Source organism: Cupressus sempervirens, chromosome 8 (assembly GCF_028749045.1).
Source record: "Cupressus sempervirens isolate cs-2001-9-10 chromosome 8, ASM2874904v1, whole genome shotgun sequence".
NCBI classification, from domain to species: Eukaryota; Viridiplantae; Streptophyta; class Pinopsida; order Cupressales; family Cupressaceae; genus Cupressus; species Cupressus sempervirens.
In genome coordinates this window covers 500457727-500481603 of record NC_143125.1, presented here as the reverse complement: position 1 = coordinate 500481603, position 23877 = coordinate 500457727, and the positions used below count along the sequence as shown (strand labels likewise).

At 38.1% G+C, this 23877-nt stretch overlaps 1 protein-coding gene and 1 pseudogene across 2 annotated transcripts; one reads left to right on the top strand and one right to left on the bottom strand.

Annotated features, from left to right (window-relative positions):
• The first annotated feature begins 13780 nt into the window (after positions 1 to 13780).
• On the top strand, positions 13781 to 14902 carry LOC149543384 (uncharacterized). Its single transcript, XM_089796284.1, has 2 exons — positions 13781 to 13815; positions 13930 to 14902. The coding sequence occupies exons 1-2, from the start codon at positions 13811 to 13813 to the stop codon at positions 14366 to 14368; spliced, it is 444 nt and encodes a 147-aa protein (XP_089652410.1). The 5' UTR covers positions 13781 to 13810; the 3' UTR covers positions 14369 to 14902.
• A 5856-nt stretch (positions 14903 to 20758) lies between these two features.
• LOC149543383 (fasciclin-like arabinogalactan protein 4 pseudogene) lies at positions 20759 to 23265 on the bottom strand (annotated as a pseudogene). Its single transcript, XR_016355630.1, has one exon. The product of XR_016355630.1 is annotated as a fasciclin-like arabinogalactan protein 4 pseudogene (transcript).
• Between the last annotated feature and the right edge of the window lie 612 nt (positions 23266 to 23877).

The following is a 23877-nucleotide window of genomic DNA, read 5'->3' as shown; positions in this document are numbered from 1 at the left end:
GGTGCAAGTACGGGACGAATGTGAAAGTGACGAGGCAGATCTATCTTGTTGTAATTAGTCAGTTAATGTATTTCATTTGTTAATTTGTCTCCGATATTTTGTAATTGTTTTGAGTTTTGTTGTGTTGTCCTCCGGAGACAACTTTTCTTTTTGGGGGGGATAATGTCGTCGGTAAACATTGTGTAGCCGACAGGGTGTATGTCGTTGGTAAATGCCCCTTTGGGAAGGTTCTTGTTATGTAGCCAAAATGTTGTATGTAGCCGACAGACCCCTTCGGGAAAGTTTTTCAAAAAGTATTTATACACCCTCCAGGATCATTGTAATCATCATCATAAGCATAATGTAATGTCTTTGGCATATGTGAATAATAAAAGGAGTACTTCTGTTCTTGTCTATTGTCTATGTACATTAATTCATTTACCCAGTACGGTAAACACCAAACCCATCATTACTACACCCTACTGCTAGTTCCAACCCCTTTGCATCATCATTAGTGTTGGTTAAGAAGGATGGAACCCTTCAAATGTGTGTGGACTACCATGCATTGAACAAGAAAACTATCAAAAAAAAGTATCCCATTCCTCAGATCGACAAATTGTTGGATGAGTTACACAGTGCAATCTATTTTTCCAAAATAGATCTTCGTTCTGAATACCATCAGATTCGCATGAGGGAGAATGATGTGGAGAAGACTGCCTTCCATTGTCATTAAGCTCATTATGAGTTCTTGGTCATGCCATTTGGTTTGACCAATGCTCCAATCACTTTCCAATCATGCATGAACCACATCTTCAACAAACAACTACAAAAGTTCCTACTGGTGTTTTTTGATGACATATTAATTTACAATAAGACATTGGAGGAACATTTGAGGCATTTGGATGAAGTGCTCGGGATCATGGAGTCACAATCACTGTTTGCCACGAGATCCAAATGTGAATTTGGTATGACAGAGATATTGTATCTAGGGCACATTATCAATGCTCGAGGGGTTCAAGTACACCAAGAAAAGATTCAAGCCATCTTGGATTGATCGCTACCCAAAACTCTCCGATTTGTGTGGATTTCTTGGATTGTGTAGTTATTACAGAAGGTTCATGAAGAGGTTCTCTTAGCTTAGTGCACTACTAATAGACCTGACAAACAAGGGATATTTCCATTGGGATGAGAAGGCACAACACATCTTCGACAAGTTCAAGTAAGTCATGAGTTCATGTCTTGTGCTAGTGTTGGTTCCCAAAACCACAATTTGGAATCCTACAAGTCTTGCCAACTCGATGCTGGGATATCCAACCAATTATGGCCAACTTAACGGGATTGATCAATGTGATCCAAATCTCCTGCACTTTTGGCTCTGCAAAATTTAAGGTGGGTGTACTTAATCCTAAACAAAACACTTAAGCCCAGGATGCTTATAGCAAATTGACTAGAACGCAAATATAATGAAAGCTTTCAAACTGGCAAGAATTATAGAAAGCTTCTGACCCGCAAATTATGAACTGAGAACAAAAGTAAATGATTGTATAAATGTGATAATGTCTTAAATAAAGAATAATTATAGATTAATGCAACAAATGAATATATTAATTCCTCAAAGGAAAGAAATGAAATTATTGCTAGCATATAGATTATGAATCAAGAGTAATATAAAGACTAGTGCTTAATTAAATGGGAAAATAGAGTCACTATTATAAGTTGAAACGTACAACTTTATAAAGTTCAATGAACTTAAACTATAAACAATTTTAACAATTCAGATGCGATGGATCAATTATATGAACACAATTTTAAACTAATCTAGGATGCATTTTAACTCTTGTGATATGAAGACAAACTAGACATAAATACGGAAACAATTGAATATTTCACAATATCTATGTTTATCAAAGTTAAAATGCAATAATGACCCAGTCTACTTATCCGAATTTTAAAATGTTTATAGAATAAAAAAAATATTTATAAAGGACACAACTTAATAATAATTTAAAACTCTAATGCAAATAAATAAAATAGATACGCTTACAGATTATGCCGGAAATAAAATTGCACTAGAGACACTCCTTACGGATGATCCATCCAATGCATTTCAATTCCAGAATTGCATATAAATTTGCTCAATAATCTAGAACCCACAAGCTTAGTTCAAAACTTCATTTCTTTACTAATGAAAGAATACAATATATATCAAAGCGCAAGTATAAATTGGGTATGTAAAATTTGTAGGAATATATAATTGTCTCTTGCATCTACGGTTTATATAGAAGTGAAAAGATGTGAAATGAATTGACACACCTCTTCACGCCACCTAATCACAACCGCTTGCTAATAAAGCTGTAAGCTTAATTGTTTTTATTGCCCGAAATAATTCATTTAGCCTTGCTAAATACATGAAATAAGCTTGAACAAATGCTCCTGAATTTAGCAAGCCTCCACGAGACACCAAGCATGCAAATATCGGCTCTACTCCTGCATTTCTTCATGACGGGTGATCTCCTAGAGGCTATGCGTGTCTTGAACAATATTTGTTCTCTACTACTTCCATGGTGATTCTCCATTATCTTCATGCCTATGATTGCTAATATCCAGTCATATGCTCGATTCCTTTATATGTCTTCCTCATTTGCTAAGATTTTTTCCTCCTATGACTATGACTTCCATTTTAATGACCATGTGAGACACGGGTGCAAAAGTCTCCTCTATCGAGCATTTTTGGAGTTCCATCTTATACACACAAGCTCCCTCCTTTTTAGTGTATCTTCTTTAATTCTGCAAAAGGAAAAGAAATTATTAAAAGAAAACCAATGCACACAATCTGAAAAGAAGACAAAGGCTTCTCATGGCTATTCCCAAAGGAGGATCGATTTTGCAAGTGTGAGAAAATCATTTCCTTGTTTATTCTTGACATCACAACTTTGATGTATTTGTCAAGTTATCTCATTGGCTTCTTCATGCATATTTGATTCTTCATAACCAACGTGGGAGCAGGAATCTCGTTTCAACCTTTGTATGCATGTCTACAACTTATTGCCATCAAACTCTTTATACACAGCAGCTATTCCTGTATCGGACTTGGTGGTCTGAAATGGATCCATGTCTGTAGAGACTCATCGTAACTTTGTATGTCAAAACCAAACTGGGGCTCTAGCCAGCATCTGCAGTCCTTTTGTAAAAAACAGTTACTTATGTGCCATATAGATTATTTATACAATATTTTAATACCGGTTGTGTAGACGCTCATACGCATGCAATTCTGGAGATGAAGAACATGGGAAATTGCTCTATCTAGAAAAAGATCATATTGCACCACAACTATGGTGTCTGTGTAGGGAATCCGCATGTATCTTAAACACTCATTTTCTGTTAGCCGTTTCTATGAATGCTAATCATGCTTTCCTTGGCATAGAATCTCTTGATCGTTGTCGGATAGAAAAGTAAAAGTGATTGTTGTGCATATCTACTATACAATTACTTCATGTATTGTTTTTTAAATATGCCATAGAATAGTTCCTTGACCATGTAGTACAATGATTATTGTATAACCTTTCCATTGATAGTCTGAAATGAATTTGAAGCTACATTGAAAGATTTTCTAGTTCTGTAACCAACACCTTCATATTTAAAATCCTGATTAAGGATATGCAAGAATGAACAGTGAAATATAGATATATCATGCCCAGAATATACTAATTCAACCATATATGCAAGTGAATTTGAGATCTTGTCACTCAACTTATCTCTGTCCAGCGAGCCCTGCATATGAATATAAATCTCCCAAAACCTTCTTTCTCCGGATTCATATTTGCTCATTCTTCAAGATCGAAAATGGAGACTAGAATTTTGGGCTCCTTCAACTAGCACTACCCAACTTCAATCGACCCTTTATCTTGGAATGTGATGCATCGGGAGAAGGTATCAGGGCAGTGTTGATGCAAGATTGTCACCCCATTGCATTCGAGAGTCGAATGCCATCAGGAGCAAAGCGATTATACTCCATCTATGACAAAGAGATGTTCGCCATCATGCACGCACTTGCAAAGTTTCGACAATATCTTATTGGAACAAAAAAAAATGTACGAACATATCATATCAGCTTGAGATATTTCTTGTAGCAGAGAGATTTGAATGAACAACAACAATCCAAGCATTTGACTTTGAAATTGAATATGTGAAGGGAAAAAATAATGTAGTGGTTGATGCTCTGTCAAGAAGGCCAATAATATGTTCTTTGTCCCAGATTTCAGCAGATTGTAAGGAAGAATTTTGCAGGAGATGCATGACTCACCTTTGGCCGAACACCAAGGATACCTAACAACCTACAGGAAGATCCGAGAACACTTTGCATGGAAGGGCCTCAAGAAAGATATCTTGTAGTATTTATAGGAATATTCTACCTACCAACAAAACAAATTCGAGCACACTTTACCAATAGTGCTTCTTCATCTGTTGCCAATCTTTGACCAAAAGTGGGAAAGTATCTTGATGGATTTCATCACTGGGCTACCCAAAGTGCAAGGCAGGGATTGCATTTTTGTCGCAGTTGATCATTTGACCAAGTATGCCCATTTCTTTGCCATCTCCACCGATTACCAAACATCTCAAGTGGCAGACTTATTCTTTCGTGAGGTTTTTCACTTATATGGTCTCCCATAGAATATAGTAAGAGACAAAGATAGTCATTTCTTAGTACTTTTTGGATGGAGTTATTTAGGCTGGCAGGGACAAAGTTGTCACCAAGTTCGAGCTACCATCCACGATTAGGTGGACAGAAGGAGATTGTGAACAAATTGTTGGAAGGATATCTAAGGAACTATGTTTCAGCTCAACAGAAGGCATGGGTTTGTTGGCTAAATTTGGGTAAGTATTGTTACAATACTACCTATCACATGTCAATAGGCATGGCACACTTTAAAGCATTGTATGATTACGAACCTTCATCGTTCATGGATATAGCATTGGGCAACAGTCGTGCACTGAGGGCTAAAGAGTGGCTACAAGAGAGTTTAGATATCATTAAATCTCTCAAGGAAAATTTACAAAGGACTTAAAACCAACAGAAGATGTATGCTGGCTGACATTGGGTAGAGAGAAGTTTTGAGGTTGGTGATTTGGTATACCTTCGGCTTCAACCATACAAACAATCCTCCCTGAAGTCCTCTGGTAAGGATAAGTTAAAACATGCTCCTGCAAGCCATACAGAGTGGTTCAAAGGGTAGGAGAAGTAGCCTACGAATTGAAGCTTACTGAAGGGAGTCGAATGCACAATGCTTTTCACGTGTCATGTCTAAAGAAGGTTGTTGGACAGCATGTCATAGTGTCGAAGGAATTGCCTCCCATTGATGAAGAGGGGAAACTAAATCTAGAGCCAGCTAAGATTATAGATATTTGAGAAAAGAGGCTCAGGTCCCATATCATTAAGGAGTTTCTAGTACAATGGAAGGATCTTCCGGTTGAGGATGTCACTTGGGAAAGCGAGCAAATTTTGAAGAATCCAAGTCTGCAATTGCTTGAGGGCAAGATATTTTCGGGCAAGGAGGACTATCGTGTTGCCAATATTTTAAATAATATTTTTTGTTATGTGGTCGAAAATCAATGTTTTATCTCTTGGGCCCACTCTTTATTTTATTTTGTTGTAGCTTGTCGACCTGTCAACACTTTTTGTAATCCTTCGGGAAGCTTCCCTGAAGCCCTTTATAAGGCCACCTTGTAGGTTATTGTAGGCATGCGATTTGGATTATTTTATTTGTATTGCAAATTTCGTTGGATTTTTTCTTGCCTCGCCATTTCAGAAGTGCAAGATCTTCCCTACTTAACTCTCACAATTTTGGTGGGAGTCAACCCTCACCCTACTCTGTCCTCTGTACTACTTTGCTTTAGGTCTGGTACATCTAGAGTGCCATCTTTGTTTGCAAATATAAATTGGGAAAAATTGCATATATTTTTTCTTTCGTCTCATTGCTTGGCATGTTCTTTGTGTGATTGGCATTCATATTTATTTGCAGGTTGGATATTTGTCATTAAGTTACTATCCAACGTGACCATTTCGTCTCCATACCTGATTATTTCCTCCCTCTACCATACACCTCACACTTGTCACCTCAGCTTCTTACACTCCATACATCAATCCATCCACTCCCTCCATTTTATGCACCAAACAACCCACTCATTGCATCATCGTACAACAATATTCATTCATCTTCACCACCGTACAGACAACTCCAATTACTACCGTATAGCTTACCTTTACGCCTTGCACACTCCTTCCACCGTCTTTTCTGTCATCTCCATCATTGCACCACTCCCACCAAATTCACTCTATACTCCCTCTTCTACCCCATACACTCCCTCCACCGCATAGTGGTCTTCCACACCATACCCAACCCTAGTTATTTACCATAAAGACCATCGTTGAATGCCCTGCACATAGGTAAATTTGCCCAATTGACAAGATACTCCTTGTCAATTTGGTAAGTTTGTCTAATTAACAAGATACTCCATACTAATGCTTTCCCAAGGCCTATTGGGAATAGGTAGTAGTTACTATAACCCAACATTAGATGACACACCTTTTGCCCTTTGACATGTAGGACAACTTCAAACAAAATTTTTCACATCTGATTAGACCTTTGGCCAATAATAGAACATTATCACCCGCTCCAATGTTTTGTCAAGCACAAAGTGACCTCCTAAGGTTCCATTGTGCTTCTCCCTTATGATGTTCTCCCTCATTGAACATTTAGGCACACACAACAAACTGCCCTTGAACAGTAGACCTTGCATAATGTAGTCAAAAAAATCAACATGAAAAGTGTCAACGAAATTTAAACAAACTTCATATGCTTCCTTGAAATTATTGTCATCTTTGTACAACTCCTTAAGGGAATCTATTCCCATATTCCACACATGAACTTTCTTAATTGTGAGCACTCTCTTGCTCAAAGCATCTACCACCTTATTAGTAGCCCCCTTCTTGTGCTTAATGGTGAAGGTATATGGTTGCAACTACTCCACCCATTTGACATGCGTCTAATTCAGTTTCTTCTAGCCATTAAGGAAGATTAGAGTATGATTTTCTGTGAAGACTAGATATTCTTTGGGTAGGAGATAATATCTCCACTTTTTAAGAGCTTGCACCATTGCATAAAGCTCTAGATCATAGGTTGAATACTTTTTTTTTGTTTCATTCAACTTCTTAAAAAGAATGCTGCAGGATGCCCTTCTTGACTAAGCATTGCTCCAATAGCTTGTTTGCTAGCATCACATTCCACTGTAAAAATCTTGCTAGAATCAGGAAGCTTCAGAGTAGGTAAATCTCCCACTTTCTTCTTCAAAAGCTCAAAATTCTAATCTACCTTCTCTATCCAAGAAAACTTACATTTTATCCAATTAATATAAGGGTAAACCAATTAAATATAACCTCCACCTTTGAAGCATCCATCTTTAAATATCCATTTGAAACAACAAAACCAAGGTAAACCAAATCAATTTTCATGAACTCGCATTTGTCTAAGTTCATCATCAACCATTCCTCATGCAACCTCTTCAACATTTGCTCAAGGTGCTTCAAATGCTCCTCCTTGGTCCTAAAAATAAGTATGTCATCAAGATGAATAACAACAAATTACCAATGAACTCTACCAATACCTCATGCATCAAGCGCATAAATGTGCTTGGTACATTGCGAAGACCAAATATCATGACTAGCCATTCACAGAGGCCCTTGTTGGTCTTAAATGAATCCTTCCACTCATCCCCTTGTCTAATCCTTATTTGATATAACCTGATTTCAAATCAATTTTGGAGAAATAACAAGATCCTTCTAGGTAATCCATTAGGTCTTCAATTCTAGGCATAGGAAACCTATACCTAATAGCAATCTTGTTTATAGCCCTTGAATGCGTAGACAATCTCCATTTCGGATCCATCTTTGGGGCAAGTACAGTTGGGACTGCACATGGGCTAAGGATTTTCCTAATCAGACCCTTGTCTAGGAGTTCTTGAATCTGCCTTGTTCTTGAATATGCCTTGCTATTCACTCAATCTAAAAAGACATCATTTTGTAGGCATGCTTATTAGGAATGGTAGCAGTAAGTATAAGGTCTATTTAATGGCTTATATCCCTTACAGGAGGTAGGGTATTTGACATGCCCTTCACTATGATACCCTTGTACTTATCCAAAAACTTTTGCACCTCTATAGGAAACTCTTCACTATCCTGCAACTTAGAACTATCACTAGGTTTCATAACTAGACCATAACCCTGAGTATCCCCATCCTTTATGAGGCCTAAAAACTTCTTTCCACTCACCAACATAACATTTGAACCTGTGTCCTTATCCCCCATCTTTTCAGGCAACAGATCCTTCTTGGTTCCTCTTTCCATTTTTGGTAATGATGTAAGTGTTGTTTTCCCCATCATGTTGTGCCTTCACAACAAATTGCAACCAAGCAGAAGATGGCAAGCACCCATGGGTATAATCTCACAAAGATTTTGTTCTTATAGTCATAAATTTCAAATTCAACCCAAGCTTGTTTATCTTCCATGAAATTGTCCCTTGTTCAACCATGAAATCCAATGTGGATTAACATGAGACAATCTTTTCGATTTCAATTTATCAACCATCTCAAGAGGACATTGTTGAAAAACAACATTTTCAGTTGAGCTAGAATCTACAATTACCTTACACAATTGTCATAGGCTCTGCACTTCATCCTGAATAAGGTCTTCCTTTGGGGAGGTTCCTAACTTTGTAGAACTTTCAACAATGTCCTCTTGATCGTTAGGTTCTCTCCATCAAGGTATAGTATTGCGATACTAATAGGAGAATTGACACTTTGGCAGCCATCATCTTGAGTCAACTAGCTCCTTCTTTCCCCTCCAAGGGAACTTGTAGCATTCTCAAGGTATTTACTCATGGTGTGTCCCACCTGATTACATCTATAACACCTTCCAATAAATACACCAGGTCTTCTTCCTAGTCCTCCATTTCTTCCCCTACCATTGGGTCTTCTTCCTCCCCTATAACCTCCACCTCTATATCCTGAGTACCCACTAGACTCTTGGTGGTTGTTCCCCATTCTTATTGGGTTGACTTCTTCCAAAGTTTCCTCTTCCTCTATTGTTCCTACCTCCTTTTCCTCTACTATCATGTTCATTTTTCCTCTTAAGTTTTTCCTTAGCTCTTGAGGCTAATTAGAAACACTCATCCACCATTTTAGGAACCATCATACTGATCTCATTCTGAATGGCTTACCTCAAACCATTCAAATATTGAGCCACTTTCTCCCTTTCATCCACATTATGATTGGCCCTCATACTCAGTTTGTGAAATTCTTTTGTATAGGAACTTCCTAATGATTTGTATTTCATAGTCTATGGGCATAAAGTTTCCTTTAAGAAGAGTTACCATCTTACTCCATTTGGCAATGCATTCTTCCCTTGGTTATGAAACTTCCTAATTATCTATATTTCATAGCCTACGGGCATAAATTTTCCTTTAAGAAGGGTTACCACCTTACTCCAGTTGGCAATGCATTCTTCCCTTGTCTCTCCCTTTCACTTTGAACATAGTTCCACCATACCAAGGTAGAACCTTTCAATCTTGTCTTTTGCCATATGCTACTTCTTCGTATTCAAAGTAGTTCTCCAATTCTTTTATCCAATCAATTAATTCATCTCCATCTAGCTTCCAATGGAATGTAGGGACCTCCATCTTTGCCTCAACACCTTCCCTATAGACTTCTTTTATGGCACTCACAAATTCTTTATGTCCTGCAGGTAGTTATGCAGTTGTGTGTCTATCCTCATCTTCATCTTCAAAAGTTTCAGCATCGTTATTCTCTTGGCTTCCCTTGCCCTTCAATTTCTTCACCAACTTCTTCAACCTAGCTTCTCACTTTTCATCCATTCTTTGCTCCATCTCCTCAAGATCCTGAGCTTTCACCGCTTTAGGAGATTTTGTAAAAGCCTCTTACTGAATCTCTTCCTCTGATATATACCAAAGACCAAAAGAAACTATTGGCTCTGATACCAATATGATGCAGAGGGGTCTAAACACTTAGTTAACTTCCAAGACAACCTAGGTTTTGATTTCCTTCTAGGAAATCTCCCAAAGGCTCCAATCAATCAAGCCTACCCAAGAGGCTTCCAATTATATTGAACTTGTCTTGGTCCACCTCCTTATGACCCTCAACTCAGACAATTCAACTCTAAAAGCAAGTTTTCCTACTCACACAAACCAACTTTACAATCCTAGATTCAGCAAAGTGTTCCGCCCTTACATATCAAGATTTGTTCATTTCAATGGCCTCAAGACTTGTAGACATGTTCTACACTTCCCTCAAAATCCAGCTTTATCAACTAACCCCTTAGATCCATTCTTGACAGCCCAACACATGACTTGCCCAATTAGGCCTAGTGGAATACTCACAATTAGGTCTACTAATCAGGTAATTTGCATTTATCTGCAAAACTCTCTATACATGGCCCCAAGCAAATTACACTTCAAGGTACTCTTTTTAGATTACTACAAGCTAACCAATTTCTCAAACTGGGTTTCTCCTCCTGACCACCTAACCTTGAAACCCTATGTTTTAAGCCTAATAGGCTTAATAGGGTGCCTTTGCAAAGCAAGTACTAAAATCTCAATTGCTCTCGGCCCAAAACTGTTACAAAAAGTTATGTGCACATATAAGAACACAAATTCCACCATCAATTTGGTCACTACACCATCCAAACACTCACCGTGCTTCTATGAACAGTCACTAAGGCTAGTCAAATAAGAGATGCCCAGCCTAACTTATCTCATTTCTCAAAGAGGCAAAGTGAATTTGGTTACGAATCTTCTGTAACATCAATGGTACATGTAGACCCTTCATTTCACCAAGAATGAGAATTTTCTAACAGTGAAATGAAGAGTTATTGCACATTTTAATTCAAAACCCTAGTTAATCGAGGTTCCAAATCAATCAACAAAGATTTTCTTAGATCTCCCACTTTATTACACCAAATCAAACAAGATCGAGATCAAAAGAAAGCTAATTCATTGGGCTATCATCTACAAATGGTTTCAAGCATCCATCAATTTGTATATGATCCTGCAACATACTGAAACAGGAAAACACCGTGTAAAGATCAAGAACCAAAATGCGCTTCTCCTTCAAATCTCCAACAACCTTTTTTCCTCACAGCATTTGTCGATCATACAAGCCTTAGACCAACTGTCTACCACCTTTCCAACCAACCCAAACTTATTTTTGAATCAATTGGGCGTTGGATTTTGAAATTGACCAAATGTTGTCAACATTGAGCATTTTTTGCATTTGTCACCTATGGTGATCATATCACCTTACAAACAGCACAATAGGGACCCTTAAGATCCCCAAACACCATTTACAAACATGTTTTTGTGAAGTTTGACGAACGACATGGTCTCTACATGACTTTGTGACCAAACTGACCTATTGACCTTGTTACAAACACAAAAGGCCTTATGAGGCCTATTACAACATTGAACAAACACCAAAGCATCAGAAGAAACAAGCATATTGACCCTCTTGTGTACAATCAAAGATCATCAAGGTGCTCCTGCACCACAATTCAACAAAATCGCGAGGGAAATCCTCCACTTAAAAACTCTACAATTTTCATCATACATTGATACCTATGTTCCCCGGGGACACGTACCCGGCCTAAAACCCCCCGTTTCGGGGACGGGGGACGGGTATGGGACGTCCCCCAGCCATCCCCAAATTCCATTTTTTTGCAGGGGACGTCCCCGAAACTTGGGGATGTGGGGGGGACAAAAGGGGGACGGCCAGCCGTCCCCGATACAGAAAGAGGACGTTTAGCCGTCCCCCGACCGTACCGGGTACGGCCGGCTGTCCCCCTTTTTTGCAAGCTCAAAACATTAAAAAAAAAACACATTGAAAAAATATTTGTTGTGTCTTTTTTGGTCGGCTAGTGGGCCCCACTTCTCCAAAAACCCTAAAATGTATATAACTCAACACATTTAAATTGTTTTAACCATTCTTTGGTTTTCATTTTATGTTGCAGCCGGCTGAAGTTTTCATTTTGCAAGTAGAGGAGGTAATAGTTTTGCTTCCAAGAGCTTGACCAAGGGTTTGATCTTCTATTTTGTCCACCAAGTAAGTATAAAACTCTTTGTGCTTTCATCTATCATTTTTTTAATAAATTTGTAGCTTGCAAAGTCTGAATTTTTTTTATTTTTTCATTGTTTCAGCTCATATATCTATTCAATTGCATATTTAAACGCAATGAGCAGCAGTGGGAGTACAAGTAGTAGTAGTGAAGAAGAAAATGTAGAGGTTGATGTTGTTAGTAGTGACACTAGGCAAAAACCCAATTCTAAAGCTGATTTGTTTAAATGCCCTTCCGACATTGTGAAGAATTTTGCAAAGGGTCCTTTCAATAGGAAAAAACCTCTTCTCCAATATGTCACACCTAGGCCAAAAGATAAAAAAAATTCGGGAGGGACTAGGGTGTGGGATTGCCATGTTTGTCTTGATGATTTTAGGGGCAGCTATGCAAGAGTGAAGTCACATTTTTTAGATGTTACATGCCAAGGAGTCAAAGCTTGTCCTAACCTAACCGATGAACAAAAATTAGAATGTCAAAGATTGCACTTAGAGGCTGAAATGGAGGGGCAAAATTTGGCAGTGACATCACCATCCATTCCCTCACAATCATCTAGGCATATTTCATCCGCCATTGGTACTAGTGGCAGCCTTAGTGGGTCTAGAGGGAAGAGAAAGATAAGTAGTAGTGAGAAGGGCTCGGTGGAAAGTATGTTTAATGCACAGGCAAAGGAGAAGTGTGAGGCATCCATTGGTAGATTCTTTGTTGCTAATGGTATCCCATATAATGCAGCCCGTTCCACTTATTATAAACAAATGGTGAAAGATATTATGAGCATGAATTCCTCATTTGTGCCCCCCGGTGAGCATAAGCTACGAACCACTATCCTAGATGAAGAGTACTCAAAGGTTGCTTTATTATTTGAGGATATGAGACACACTTGGGATAGAACAGGCTACTCTATTGTGATGGATGGGTGGACCGATGTTAGACATCGACCACTCATCAATATCATTGTCACATCCCCTGCTGGCTCTTATTTTTTGAGAGCCATAGATTGCTCAGGAAAAAAGAAGGATGCAGATTTTCAGTTCACCATTTTGCGAGATGCCATAAAGGAGATTGGGCCCTCTAATGTTGTACAAGTTATCACAGATTCTGCACCTGTGTGCAAATCAGCAGGTTTGATGATAGAGGGTGCTTATAGGCACATATTTTGGACCCCTTGTTGTGTTCATTCCTTGAACAATGCATTGAAGGACATAGGGAAGATTGAATGGGTGAAGCAAGCGGTGCTAGAAGCTAGAGAAGTGCAAATGTTTATTTACAACCACCACACTTCACCTGCTCTATTCAAGTCCTTCTCTAAGAAGGAGTTCCTCAAACCAGCCGAGACAAGGTATGTCAATTATAATTATAGTTTACTTTTAGTTTGTTTTAACTTTAAGTTATTTAAAAAAATTATTTATAAGTTTACTTACATGTGATGCTTTTTGTTTTAAATTTTAATCATTAATGTTAAAGTTTAAATTTTTAATTTTTAATTGTTGCTATAGGTATTGCACATATTTCATCTTGATGGAGAGGATGATTGAGGTGTATGAGGCCCTTCAATTGATGGTGGTGAATCCAAAGTGGGAACGATGGTCTCATTCTAAGTCCACTAAAGGAAAAGCGGTAAGGCAAAGGATCCTTGATGAGAGTTGGTGGTCCACAATGAAGTAAGTTGTTGGTTTTTAAATTTACTATTAGTCTTTTGCTTGCTGATTTTCCTACTAATAATCTTAAAATTCTAATTCTGATTTTTTTTTTTTGTTAGCATTTTGATCTTGCAGATACATTTGCTCTGTCATAGCACCCATTGTTGATGTCATTAGATATGCTGATACTGATGCTCCTAGTTTAGGAGAGATCTATGAGACTATTGACAGCATGTTGGGTAAGATGAAGAGAATTGTTGCGGCAAAGGATCCTACATTGGGCTTTTATGAGGAGCATATTAGGCCTATTGTGACGCGGAGGTGGAACATAATGAATAACCCGCTTCATATGGCAACATTTGCTCTAAATCCCAAATGTTATGCACAGTTGGGTGGAAGGGGCCTCCCATGTGATGATCCTGAGGTTTTGGATGGCTTCACAAAAGCAATTGATAAGATGTATTCAGCTCAAGATGCCTCTACTCTTCGTGCACAGTTCCTTGACTTCACCAACCTTCGTGGCCCAAACTTGGGTAAGCCACAAGCAAGGTTGGATAGAGTTGTTTTGGCATAGAGAGATCCTATTGGATGGTGGACTTGGCATGGGAGAGATACACCTGAGTTAAAGATACTTGCCGGTCGCCTCCTTTCACAAGTTGCTAGTTCTTCAGCTACAGAGAGGAACTGGTCCACATATTCATATATCCACTCTATCAAGAGGAATAGACTTACCTCTAAAAGAGCGGAGAAGCTAGTGACAGTGCATCATGCTCTTCGACTTGCCAATCGCCAGACTCCAGAGTATAAGCAGACACCAGCTTTGCGATGGGATGTTGAGCCTGAGGATGTGACCCAGATAGATGAGGATGACATAGCACCAGGACTGGTTGGGGTTCCATTAGATGAGACTACGCTTCCTGTGGAGGATGACAGTGAGGAGGATTCTAATTTTGATGCCATGGATTAGTAGAGGCAGAATAGGAGCAACAGTCTGCTTCATTTTCTATGTTTTGCTTTTTATGTTGAACATGAACATGATTATGATACATTGATTATATGATACTTATTACTTTATGGCAGCCTATAGCTTTGGGCATATTTTGATTTTGATTTTCAGATTTATGATTTATCATGCTTATCATTATGAGTCTTATGATATTGACAATGGTTAATAACTTAATGTTCATTGTTCAGTGTTCTCTGATATTGTATTGATATGCATTTTGAGAATTGGATACTAAAATACTAAATAGTAAAATACTAAAATCGGATATTATTTCATAGATGGCATTCAAATGTTGTATGTTATGGTTCTATAATGTTTAAATGACATGAATTGTGCTTAGTTTCATATGAATGACATGTATATTTACAAATTTCAATGTATATACTATATTTTAAAATTTTCCTATATATATAGCCGTCCCCGTCCCCCCCCCGTCCCCAAAATCGCCAAATAAATTTGCCGTCCCGCCGTCCCTCGCCGTCCCCGTACCGGAAACTTGGGGGAACATAGGTTGATACACTTGACCAATCAATCATTACAACTACTTTGTGAAAAGAAATTGGGCTATGGAAGTTAAATATTGCAATTAAAGGTTCAAGAAAACATACGCATGTTGTTTGTTTGCCTTCTACAAATTCATGAAAATGACGTGCATCGTGAAGGTCTCTCTATGGTTTTAAAGGTCTTAGTGATGTATGTTGCTTCGCTGACGGCAATGCCCCCTTGACCCCATTGCCTCTAGACCTCCACCACACTCATTTGATTTTCCACGTACCCTCCAGATTACATTTATGTTTGTCTACAAGTCTCCATTTGCAATATTCTTGTCAATTTGAGATATCATTCCCAAATGTTACTTGATCTTACTTGTTTACCTTGTCTTCTGAAAGGCTATTTTTCTTTTAGGGCAGTGATGCAATCAGTGTAAAATGTCTATTGTCGTGTTTTGTTAATATTGATTATCCCACTACGCACTAATTGTTTGTCAACTTTGAGTATATGTCATGCAATCAATACAAAAAAATTTAACAATGTTATGTTCAAGCATGTATAGACGTTTACTCAACTCAATTATAAATACAGGAATTCTCATCATCTGATTATTTCAATACAAATTCAGTCTGCAGTCTCTCATTCTCCTCCCAATGATGTGGGTGAATTGTCTACCCACTCTTCTGTCAATGTTCTATTCTTGACCTTATTATAAGTTTTTGCTTTGGTTTGTTGTTTTGATGCCTATGGGCTGTATTTTTTTAAGGGACAGCCACCCTTGTTTTTCTGCTTTTAGTATCAAATACAGTATCATCTATAACACCTAAAGCAACAGAAAATAGATAACAAAGGCTTTGGCAACAATGTTTCTACATGGTCATAATCCTTGAAAAGCCAGGCCAATAAAATAACTATATTTGCGACCTCTAAAGAAATTTCAGTATTGATAATACACCAATGAAAACAATTCACAGTTTACCACCCAACTCATTAAAGATTCATCTGAATCAACAACAGATTTTAACAAAGGCATTCATAATAATATTAGTAAATTGTTACCAGCTCAGTCAAAGCCCAGGCCTCTAAATACCTTCAATTAAAAAAAAGCATAGTTCTGGTGATACACTGAATGAAAACAATAAACACAGTTTCCATATTCTTCCTCTAGTAAGTGTTACTAGTAGGGTGCTCTGGGATGAGTACATTCATGTCCTCAGTAGTGCACAGTGCTCTCAAATGTGAGGGCATTTATGCACCTTGACCTTTGGTGTGTGTGTTTGGGTTAGGTCAATTACTAACATATAGGTAGCTTCCTGTGGCTCTGAGGATAGTTGCAATCATAAGCAGTAGTGACCAAAATTGATCATATTGTATCATTGTAAAACCTAGAAACATTGAACTTAGGGGTATTATCACTATCACAACTCACTCCTCACAAGGAAAGAATTTCATTCCCTCCCCGCTAAAGAGATGGATGAGGGTAGTCAAGCTCACATTTAGAACAAATGCAGACATAAATGACTGGTTGCCCCACCTTCAATGGCAGGCAGAAAGAAGTGTCTAAAGGTGGAACCTCTTTCTACGGTTAGGTTAAGTGCCAAAATGAGTAGGTTGGCTATAAGAACATCGAGTGTCTGAACTAAGAGAAGCAGGATAGATCAACTAAAGGTGGAATCACTTTCTTCAGTGAGTGCCTATGAGGTCAAAAGGGAGAATGATTTCAATGTTACATATTGGCAAATATGAATAGCATATTTTTATTATCAACTACTACTAAACTGCTCACCAACTAAAACTAGTATGCGAGCAACAGGTGGAACTTAGATATATTAAACCAGCATTATATATAGCCTGGCCACTGAATATACCTGAGGTATAGGTGCTACAAGAACTCAGTATGGCTGCTAACCAATACAATGAAGATTCACCATTTCTACAAGATAGATGTATCGTTCAACATGCTCAAAGCACGCCCATATTGAAGTGACATACAAAATCAGCCAACGGTAATCATGATTTTTGACATTCATTGTGGAATTGTAACTTGAAATGAAATATGCAGTCTATTGCTAACAACAATACAAGCCTTTTTATGGCATCTCAAAGCATTTAGCCATGCATCGTCTTGATGCCACTGTTAGTGTATTACTTCTTTGTTTAATCCTATGGTGACTAATAAAAGATTATAATGGCAGGAAAGCCCACTTGTTTTGAAAATGGTACAAAATTGCCTCTAATGTGCACAAGTAATTGCTCTTACAATAGAATGCAATTATATATATACAGCTTTAAATCCTATACTTGGAAATGCCACAATTCTACTTTATTTTAATTAAAATCAAAACACATATCACTAGAAGGTATTTCCAGATGTTAGCATAAGAGATGTTAACACATTCGAACTTCACAGTGTGTAAATCTCAGAAAAATCCACTAGGAACAAAGAAACCATGGAGAATCTGAATCTACCAGCCTTTTAAGGCAACAATTGATAGAGTGTATTGGTCTTCAGTCCAACATTAATAATGAGCAATGGAGAAACTCTCCAAAAATCTGCGTGAGTATTTCTCAGGCACCCAGACCTACCCATAAATAGTGTGTCAAGCAGATCCGGACCTGGTCAGTTTAACTAATAATCAGCACTGGAGAAGCTCTCCAAGGATCTGCATGACTATTTTCCACGCACCGAGACCTACCCATATATGATCTGTTGAGAAGATCCTTGTTACAGACGTGCTGGTCTCATTAGAAATGACAGGCCTGCAATTTAGTTCAACCTTGAGAGCCTGTGGTGTGTTCAAAGTATGCAGGCTCAAGATCCACTCAGCCAAGAGCGTGGTTAGGGGATAAACAGATCTGTAATGGAGAAGAGAAAGTTTGGACTTGGTAGGGGAGAATGACATGAATTGGACTGAGGTGTAACCTCCTAAGTAAGCAGGCTCAAGATCCACTCAGCCCCTCTGGTAAATAGGCTTATAGAGAAAACAGATCTGTATTGGAGGAGATATGGCTCCGGCTTGGCAGGGCAGGATGGCATGAATTGAGTCTTTTTAAATATCTCATGTAATAACATAAAATCTAATAAATTGAAAAAAAATATGAAGCAGAATGACCAAGTTATCAGTTCACTTGAAATCCATCCGTACAATATATACCTACTTCATTCTACATAGATATTTTATGATTTAGCAATAAGGTTTGGAATCTGGAACTAAACCAGCCAAAGCCAACAAAGAGACAGCAATATTACAAAGGAGCATTTATCAACTCAATGGAGGACTATCAATATACCAACTCTTTTGTAAATCCTTATGCCTCTGAAACCACAAAAAGGTTCAGTGGATTTGCTGCTCCCAGCTGTACAAGTGTTTGTAAAATTAGAAGATATATGCCATCAATCAGTGCATGCACCCACACAGACACATCACATTTATATCAACACAATTGAGTTGCAATGTAACAGATATGGCATAACAGAAACCAGTCAATAATTGATAAGTGATACTGTGTAGCCACTTGCATTCTCTTTTCCATTAGACTCCACAGGTCAATACAGCCACAGATATCTTCTCAACTTATTAATTACACTGACCTAATGTTACTGGAAGTTAGGCCAACCAGTTTGCCACGAACATACATCAGGAATGGCAAATTCATGTTTGTTGGTATGGATTTCTTTGTGTGCACCTTAATTATGATACCTGCATTATTGCTGTGATATCATAAGATACCTTTAGTTTATCATATATGGCGTACAAATTTCCTACTCATGACATATGTGCATCTTTTGCAGCCACGAACAAAACCCTAGTGCTTCCAAAGACAGGAAGACTCATAAATATGTGGCATTTATTCATTATTAAGATTTTAAAGAAAACATTTACTATAAATTTTGGATTCTTGTCATGTTTTCTGCCTTTCAATACAGACTCTTAATCCAGAAGAATTAAGTATGCATTCTGTAAAGGGCTTCCTCAATCTGGATTCTCCCATAAAAGCATTTCCATATGATGCCAACGCAGACTTGTAACGAAGGCAGATCATTACTATCTCTAGACTCTCACATGTACCCAATATTATAGATGACTGCTTGTGGTAGTGTACACTCTTAGCAAGTTAGCCTCCCTTAGGTGCAATATGCCTTTGTTAAGCAGCTTGATCCTTACAACAGCAGCCTTTATCAGGTGTATATACATGAGATTCAATGAAGAGAGAGACACAGTGATAAAATAAGGTGAAGGGCATTTGAGACATCTGTACTGTAGCTATTTTTCTGATCCTATTTTGTGTAATATGTCATCTGATAGCAGATGTCACAAATTATATTATGATATCATGAAGGGGCCCTATACAACTAACTGGTGTTTCACTTGGTTGTTACCTGACAGAAATATCTCTCTTTATGAATAATTATATTAGAGGTAACAGCAGTTCCTTTGTGCTGTCATCATCTCTCACTTAATTTTTAAAGTTAAATCTAGAATAATTATATCATAGGATTGTTCAAACAAGGAATATAATATTATGAAATTTCAAGTCAAATGGGATGATACAAGGTCCACTTCTATAGCACTGTAGATTTTGCCTTCATTTTCAAACGTTGGATGATGGGTATACCCACTGAATGATAGGATTCAAGTGAAATATGCTCACTGTAAGTCAATGTGATTTATCTCGTCTCAGATTCTGAAAAAACTGAACTTAATAAGAAATGTAATAATTGACAATCCAAAAGTGACCGTGGTTGATCCTATTCTTATTGTAATTTTGTTTGAATTAGGTGGCTTTACATAGGGCACTGCAGATGCACTCCATGTTTGCTATTCCAATTTGTAATAGGGACCATATAGCCAGCTGAATCCTAGTTGAAGATAATCAAATTCCAAATGGTACCATAAACTAAAGTATATTTAAGGGCTTTGTGGCAGGCAAAGTTGCAGCAAGGAGTTTCTTATATGTCTCATGACACTAAAATGTTTTACCTCATCCCCAAGATTAGATTTTTTAAAACCAATAAGAACTGGAGGTTTTCGGAGTATCTACTCATCCAGTACCTTACTGCATCTGGGAGACAAATTTGATAGAAAACACAAGGTGATTAATAATTATAATATTATTGATACAAATTGTCCGCGTAAACTTTAAAGTCTGTATCACACACTCACACACACACATTCAGATTGAAAATAAAAGCATTTCGAACCATCTATTCTTATAAATCCAAAGCTTGAAATTGAAATAGATATTGAAATCCAAAGCTTGAAATTGAAATAGACATTGAAATCCAAACCTACATTTCGAAGATGGCATAAGATACAAGTACAAACTTCTTGAGACAGGCTTGCCAAAACTCAAGTGAAAGCTGCCTTCGCTTGGACGTTCTAAAAGGCAGGGATCCAAATTCGAATAGTACCCATTACTAGTACCGAAGGAGAAAATTGTTTAAGCTGAAAATTGTTACAGAAATTGAACAAGATAACATGATTATTATTTCCAATTGTAATACAATTTAAATGAATCGAAAGAATGTGTCCTCCTTGGTTGAACCGTCTATACGTTATGGGTACATTTAACAATCAGGTTTTCCAGACTGGAAGATCCTGAACCATAGGATAGAGCAACAATTTCGACCACAAAGAACCGTGCATTTGCTTTAGCAAGTCCGACTGTGAACCAACCAGTCATTCGAAAAATTAAAATCATTTTTACCATTCGATTGGATATATAAATAGAAGATATATTCTTAACTAATCGAGACCGTTCCTCCGGAAATTGGCTGAGTCGATTACCAATTCTTTCCCTTGCTCTTTCATACTGGCATAAAATGCCCTTATTTTTTAACTTTGAAGAGGAACAGATACTTAAGAAGTATAATTGAAAAGCAGCCATGTAAATTGCCTACAGCTGACATTAAATCATCCAATTTTATCCCTGAAAAAAATGCCTTATTTCACAAATTCAATGAAAAAATGGATGGACAATGTAGATGAGACAAATACATCGGGAGGCTAAAATAATGTGACTTGCCGCTAAAATGGTCAGGGTACTGCCGCTTGTTTGCTGCCCTTCTGAAGGAGACATGGGATTCGGTTCCCCTACTATCCCACCATTTGAAGAATTCGGATAGGGCGGAACGACGGCAGGGGGTGGATATGACGATGGCGGATTGGGAACCACATTAGGTGGTGTTGGTGGAATTGCAAGAGTGGGAGATGATTCTGGAACAGGGGAAGGAACATGTACCTTTGGAGACGGAGAATTTTGAGGAGACCGAACAGGAGCTTGATTGCCAAACATTTCACGAGGCAGAAGAACCTTGGCCACTGCAAATATAGCCAAGGGTTTCTGATCAAAAACTGTCTGGGTTATAGAAGCTTGAACAATACCCGTGTCCACAGTTACTGAACCATTTATCCTCGTAATGTTTAGGGTATATCTTCCGGCACCCATGGCCTCTGTAGCCAATGTCGGTTGAACAGGATTCACTATGGACTCCAGAGATCCCAGAGGGTAATAAGAATGCAAAACGTGGTACTTAAGTACGACGGCCTTATTTTCAGCTGTAAGCCCCTGCAGTGTATCTGGAGGAAGAGCTGAAAATGCATCATCTGTAGGGGCGAAAAAGGTAATGCCAGCACCAGCCTGGTCAGACTCCAAATCTGAAGTAACCCCAGAAGCCACCATCATAGAAACAACAAAATTGAAATTCTTGGCATTTTCAAGAACATTTGTTACATTGATTGCGCCGTCATTGGGTTCTGATGAAGTAGAAAGATCAAACCCATAAGGTATGAGTATGTTATCTATACTAAAAATGCTGATAGCGTAAGGAAATTCCTTAACAAGGCTTGTGACGGTTGCACTTATACCACCACCATACGGAGCGGGTGTCCTGATTCTGACTCCCACATTTTTGTCATAGGTGATATTAACTGAACCAAAGTTTCTGGGTGCCATCCCCGTGGTCTGATAGAGTGTGGTTACGAGTGTACCCACAGTTGTCATCCTCCTGAACCTGTACCAATCCAGATACTCCAGAAGCACATGGTACTGAAGAACATACTGGATCTCATCAGACTTTGGCGGGTTCCCTCCATAATCAGCCACGAAGTTTGCCATAACGGAATTTGACAAGACAAGTAGGGTGAGAGAGGTCCTGTTGTTTATCTGTTTCGCCACATTGGTTGCCGTCAGCAGATTATTGAAGGTCTCAAACTCTGGGTACCCGCCCAAAAACTTCGTAATATTAAAACCAGAAGCTGCCGCAACAAGACTAGTCCCTGAAACCCAAATGCACATAAAACCCAGGCACCAAAAATGGCCCAAATGCAGATGCACCCTCATTCTACTCCTCCTCCTCCTCCTCCTTCAATTCCTGATACCCACAAGCATGTAACCAATCTGACCGCTTGCGGATCCAGAATAAATCGCCCACAATATATATATCTCCACTTGCTTGATTTCAATTAACTAAAAACGTTGTAAAACCCAATAAACTAGTACAACATAGTGTAGTGCAATGTAGCATCTTTTGATGCACAAAAACAACAAAAGACTGCGGCATGGTTTCCAACCCTTGTCTCAACTGGATGACTCGTGCCTGAGAAATCCGTATTAGTCCGGATTTTTAATGCTGTAACTTCTTCATTCTTCTCCCTCATCATCTCTCTCGCAACAGCCACTATCATGGGTATCTACAATTTATATGAAAAACTCCACTAAAGGCGAGCAGCCGTCGTCGATTAAGGTAAATCTTGAAACACTACAACTAATAGTATATCAAAACATATCTAGTAACTACTGTATTATAAGTCGTAAACAATGGATGAAAATCTCGTTTACCTGTTCAATTCCCAACGGTCGTATTTACAGGATTTCCACATAAGATTTGTTTTACGTGCACAATTTAACCTGAGGCATTGCTGACCTCACAATGCCCCTCCTGATTGTAATGAATGGCCCAAGTTCCTAACTATGCAATTTATATAGAAAGATCCTTCCTCTTATTTGGAGCCTAGCCTGTCCCCGCCCTTGATGGACCCGACTCTTAATCATTTCTATATAATTCTATGCAATCGTCATCTCCAAGTTGAGTAATATTGCCCACTTTGTTTACAATTAGATGCTCGACTTCAAATCTCAACCATTAACGCGGGAAGCAAATCCTAGTGTGAATCTGTGACTGAAAAAGTAGATGGGAGTTAATAATTATAATTAGAAAGTATTGAGTTTAATAACAAAAGTAGATGGGTAATTAATGATTATAGCTAGAAAGGGGGAGTTTTCTTCACTTCATTAATTGAGAGTATATTTCTATACCAATGCTCTTTAGATTATCAAGATGTGGATGGATAAGAGAGCCAAGATTTGTAAAGAAAATGTTTAAATGGGAGGAGTGTGATTAGTTCTCTGTTCTAAGATTCAACTCTCACATAAAGTATTTTTAGTGATTCATATATCTGTTCTTTTGTTTCTATAAGTGGTGTAGAAGCTCTTAAATTAGATTGTGGACAAGTTTTTACATCAATGTTTTAGATGTATTTTTACTTTTTCTCTCCTTGACTAGTGTGATCTATAACATTAGT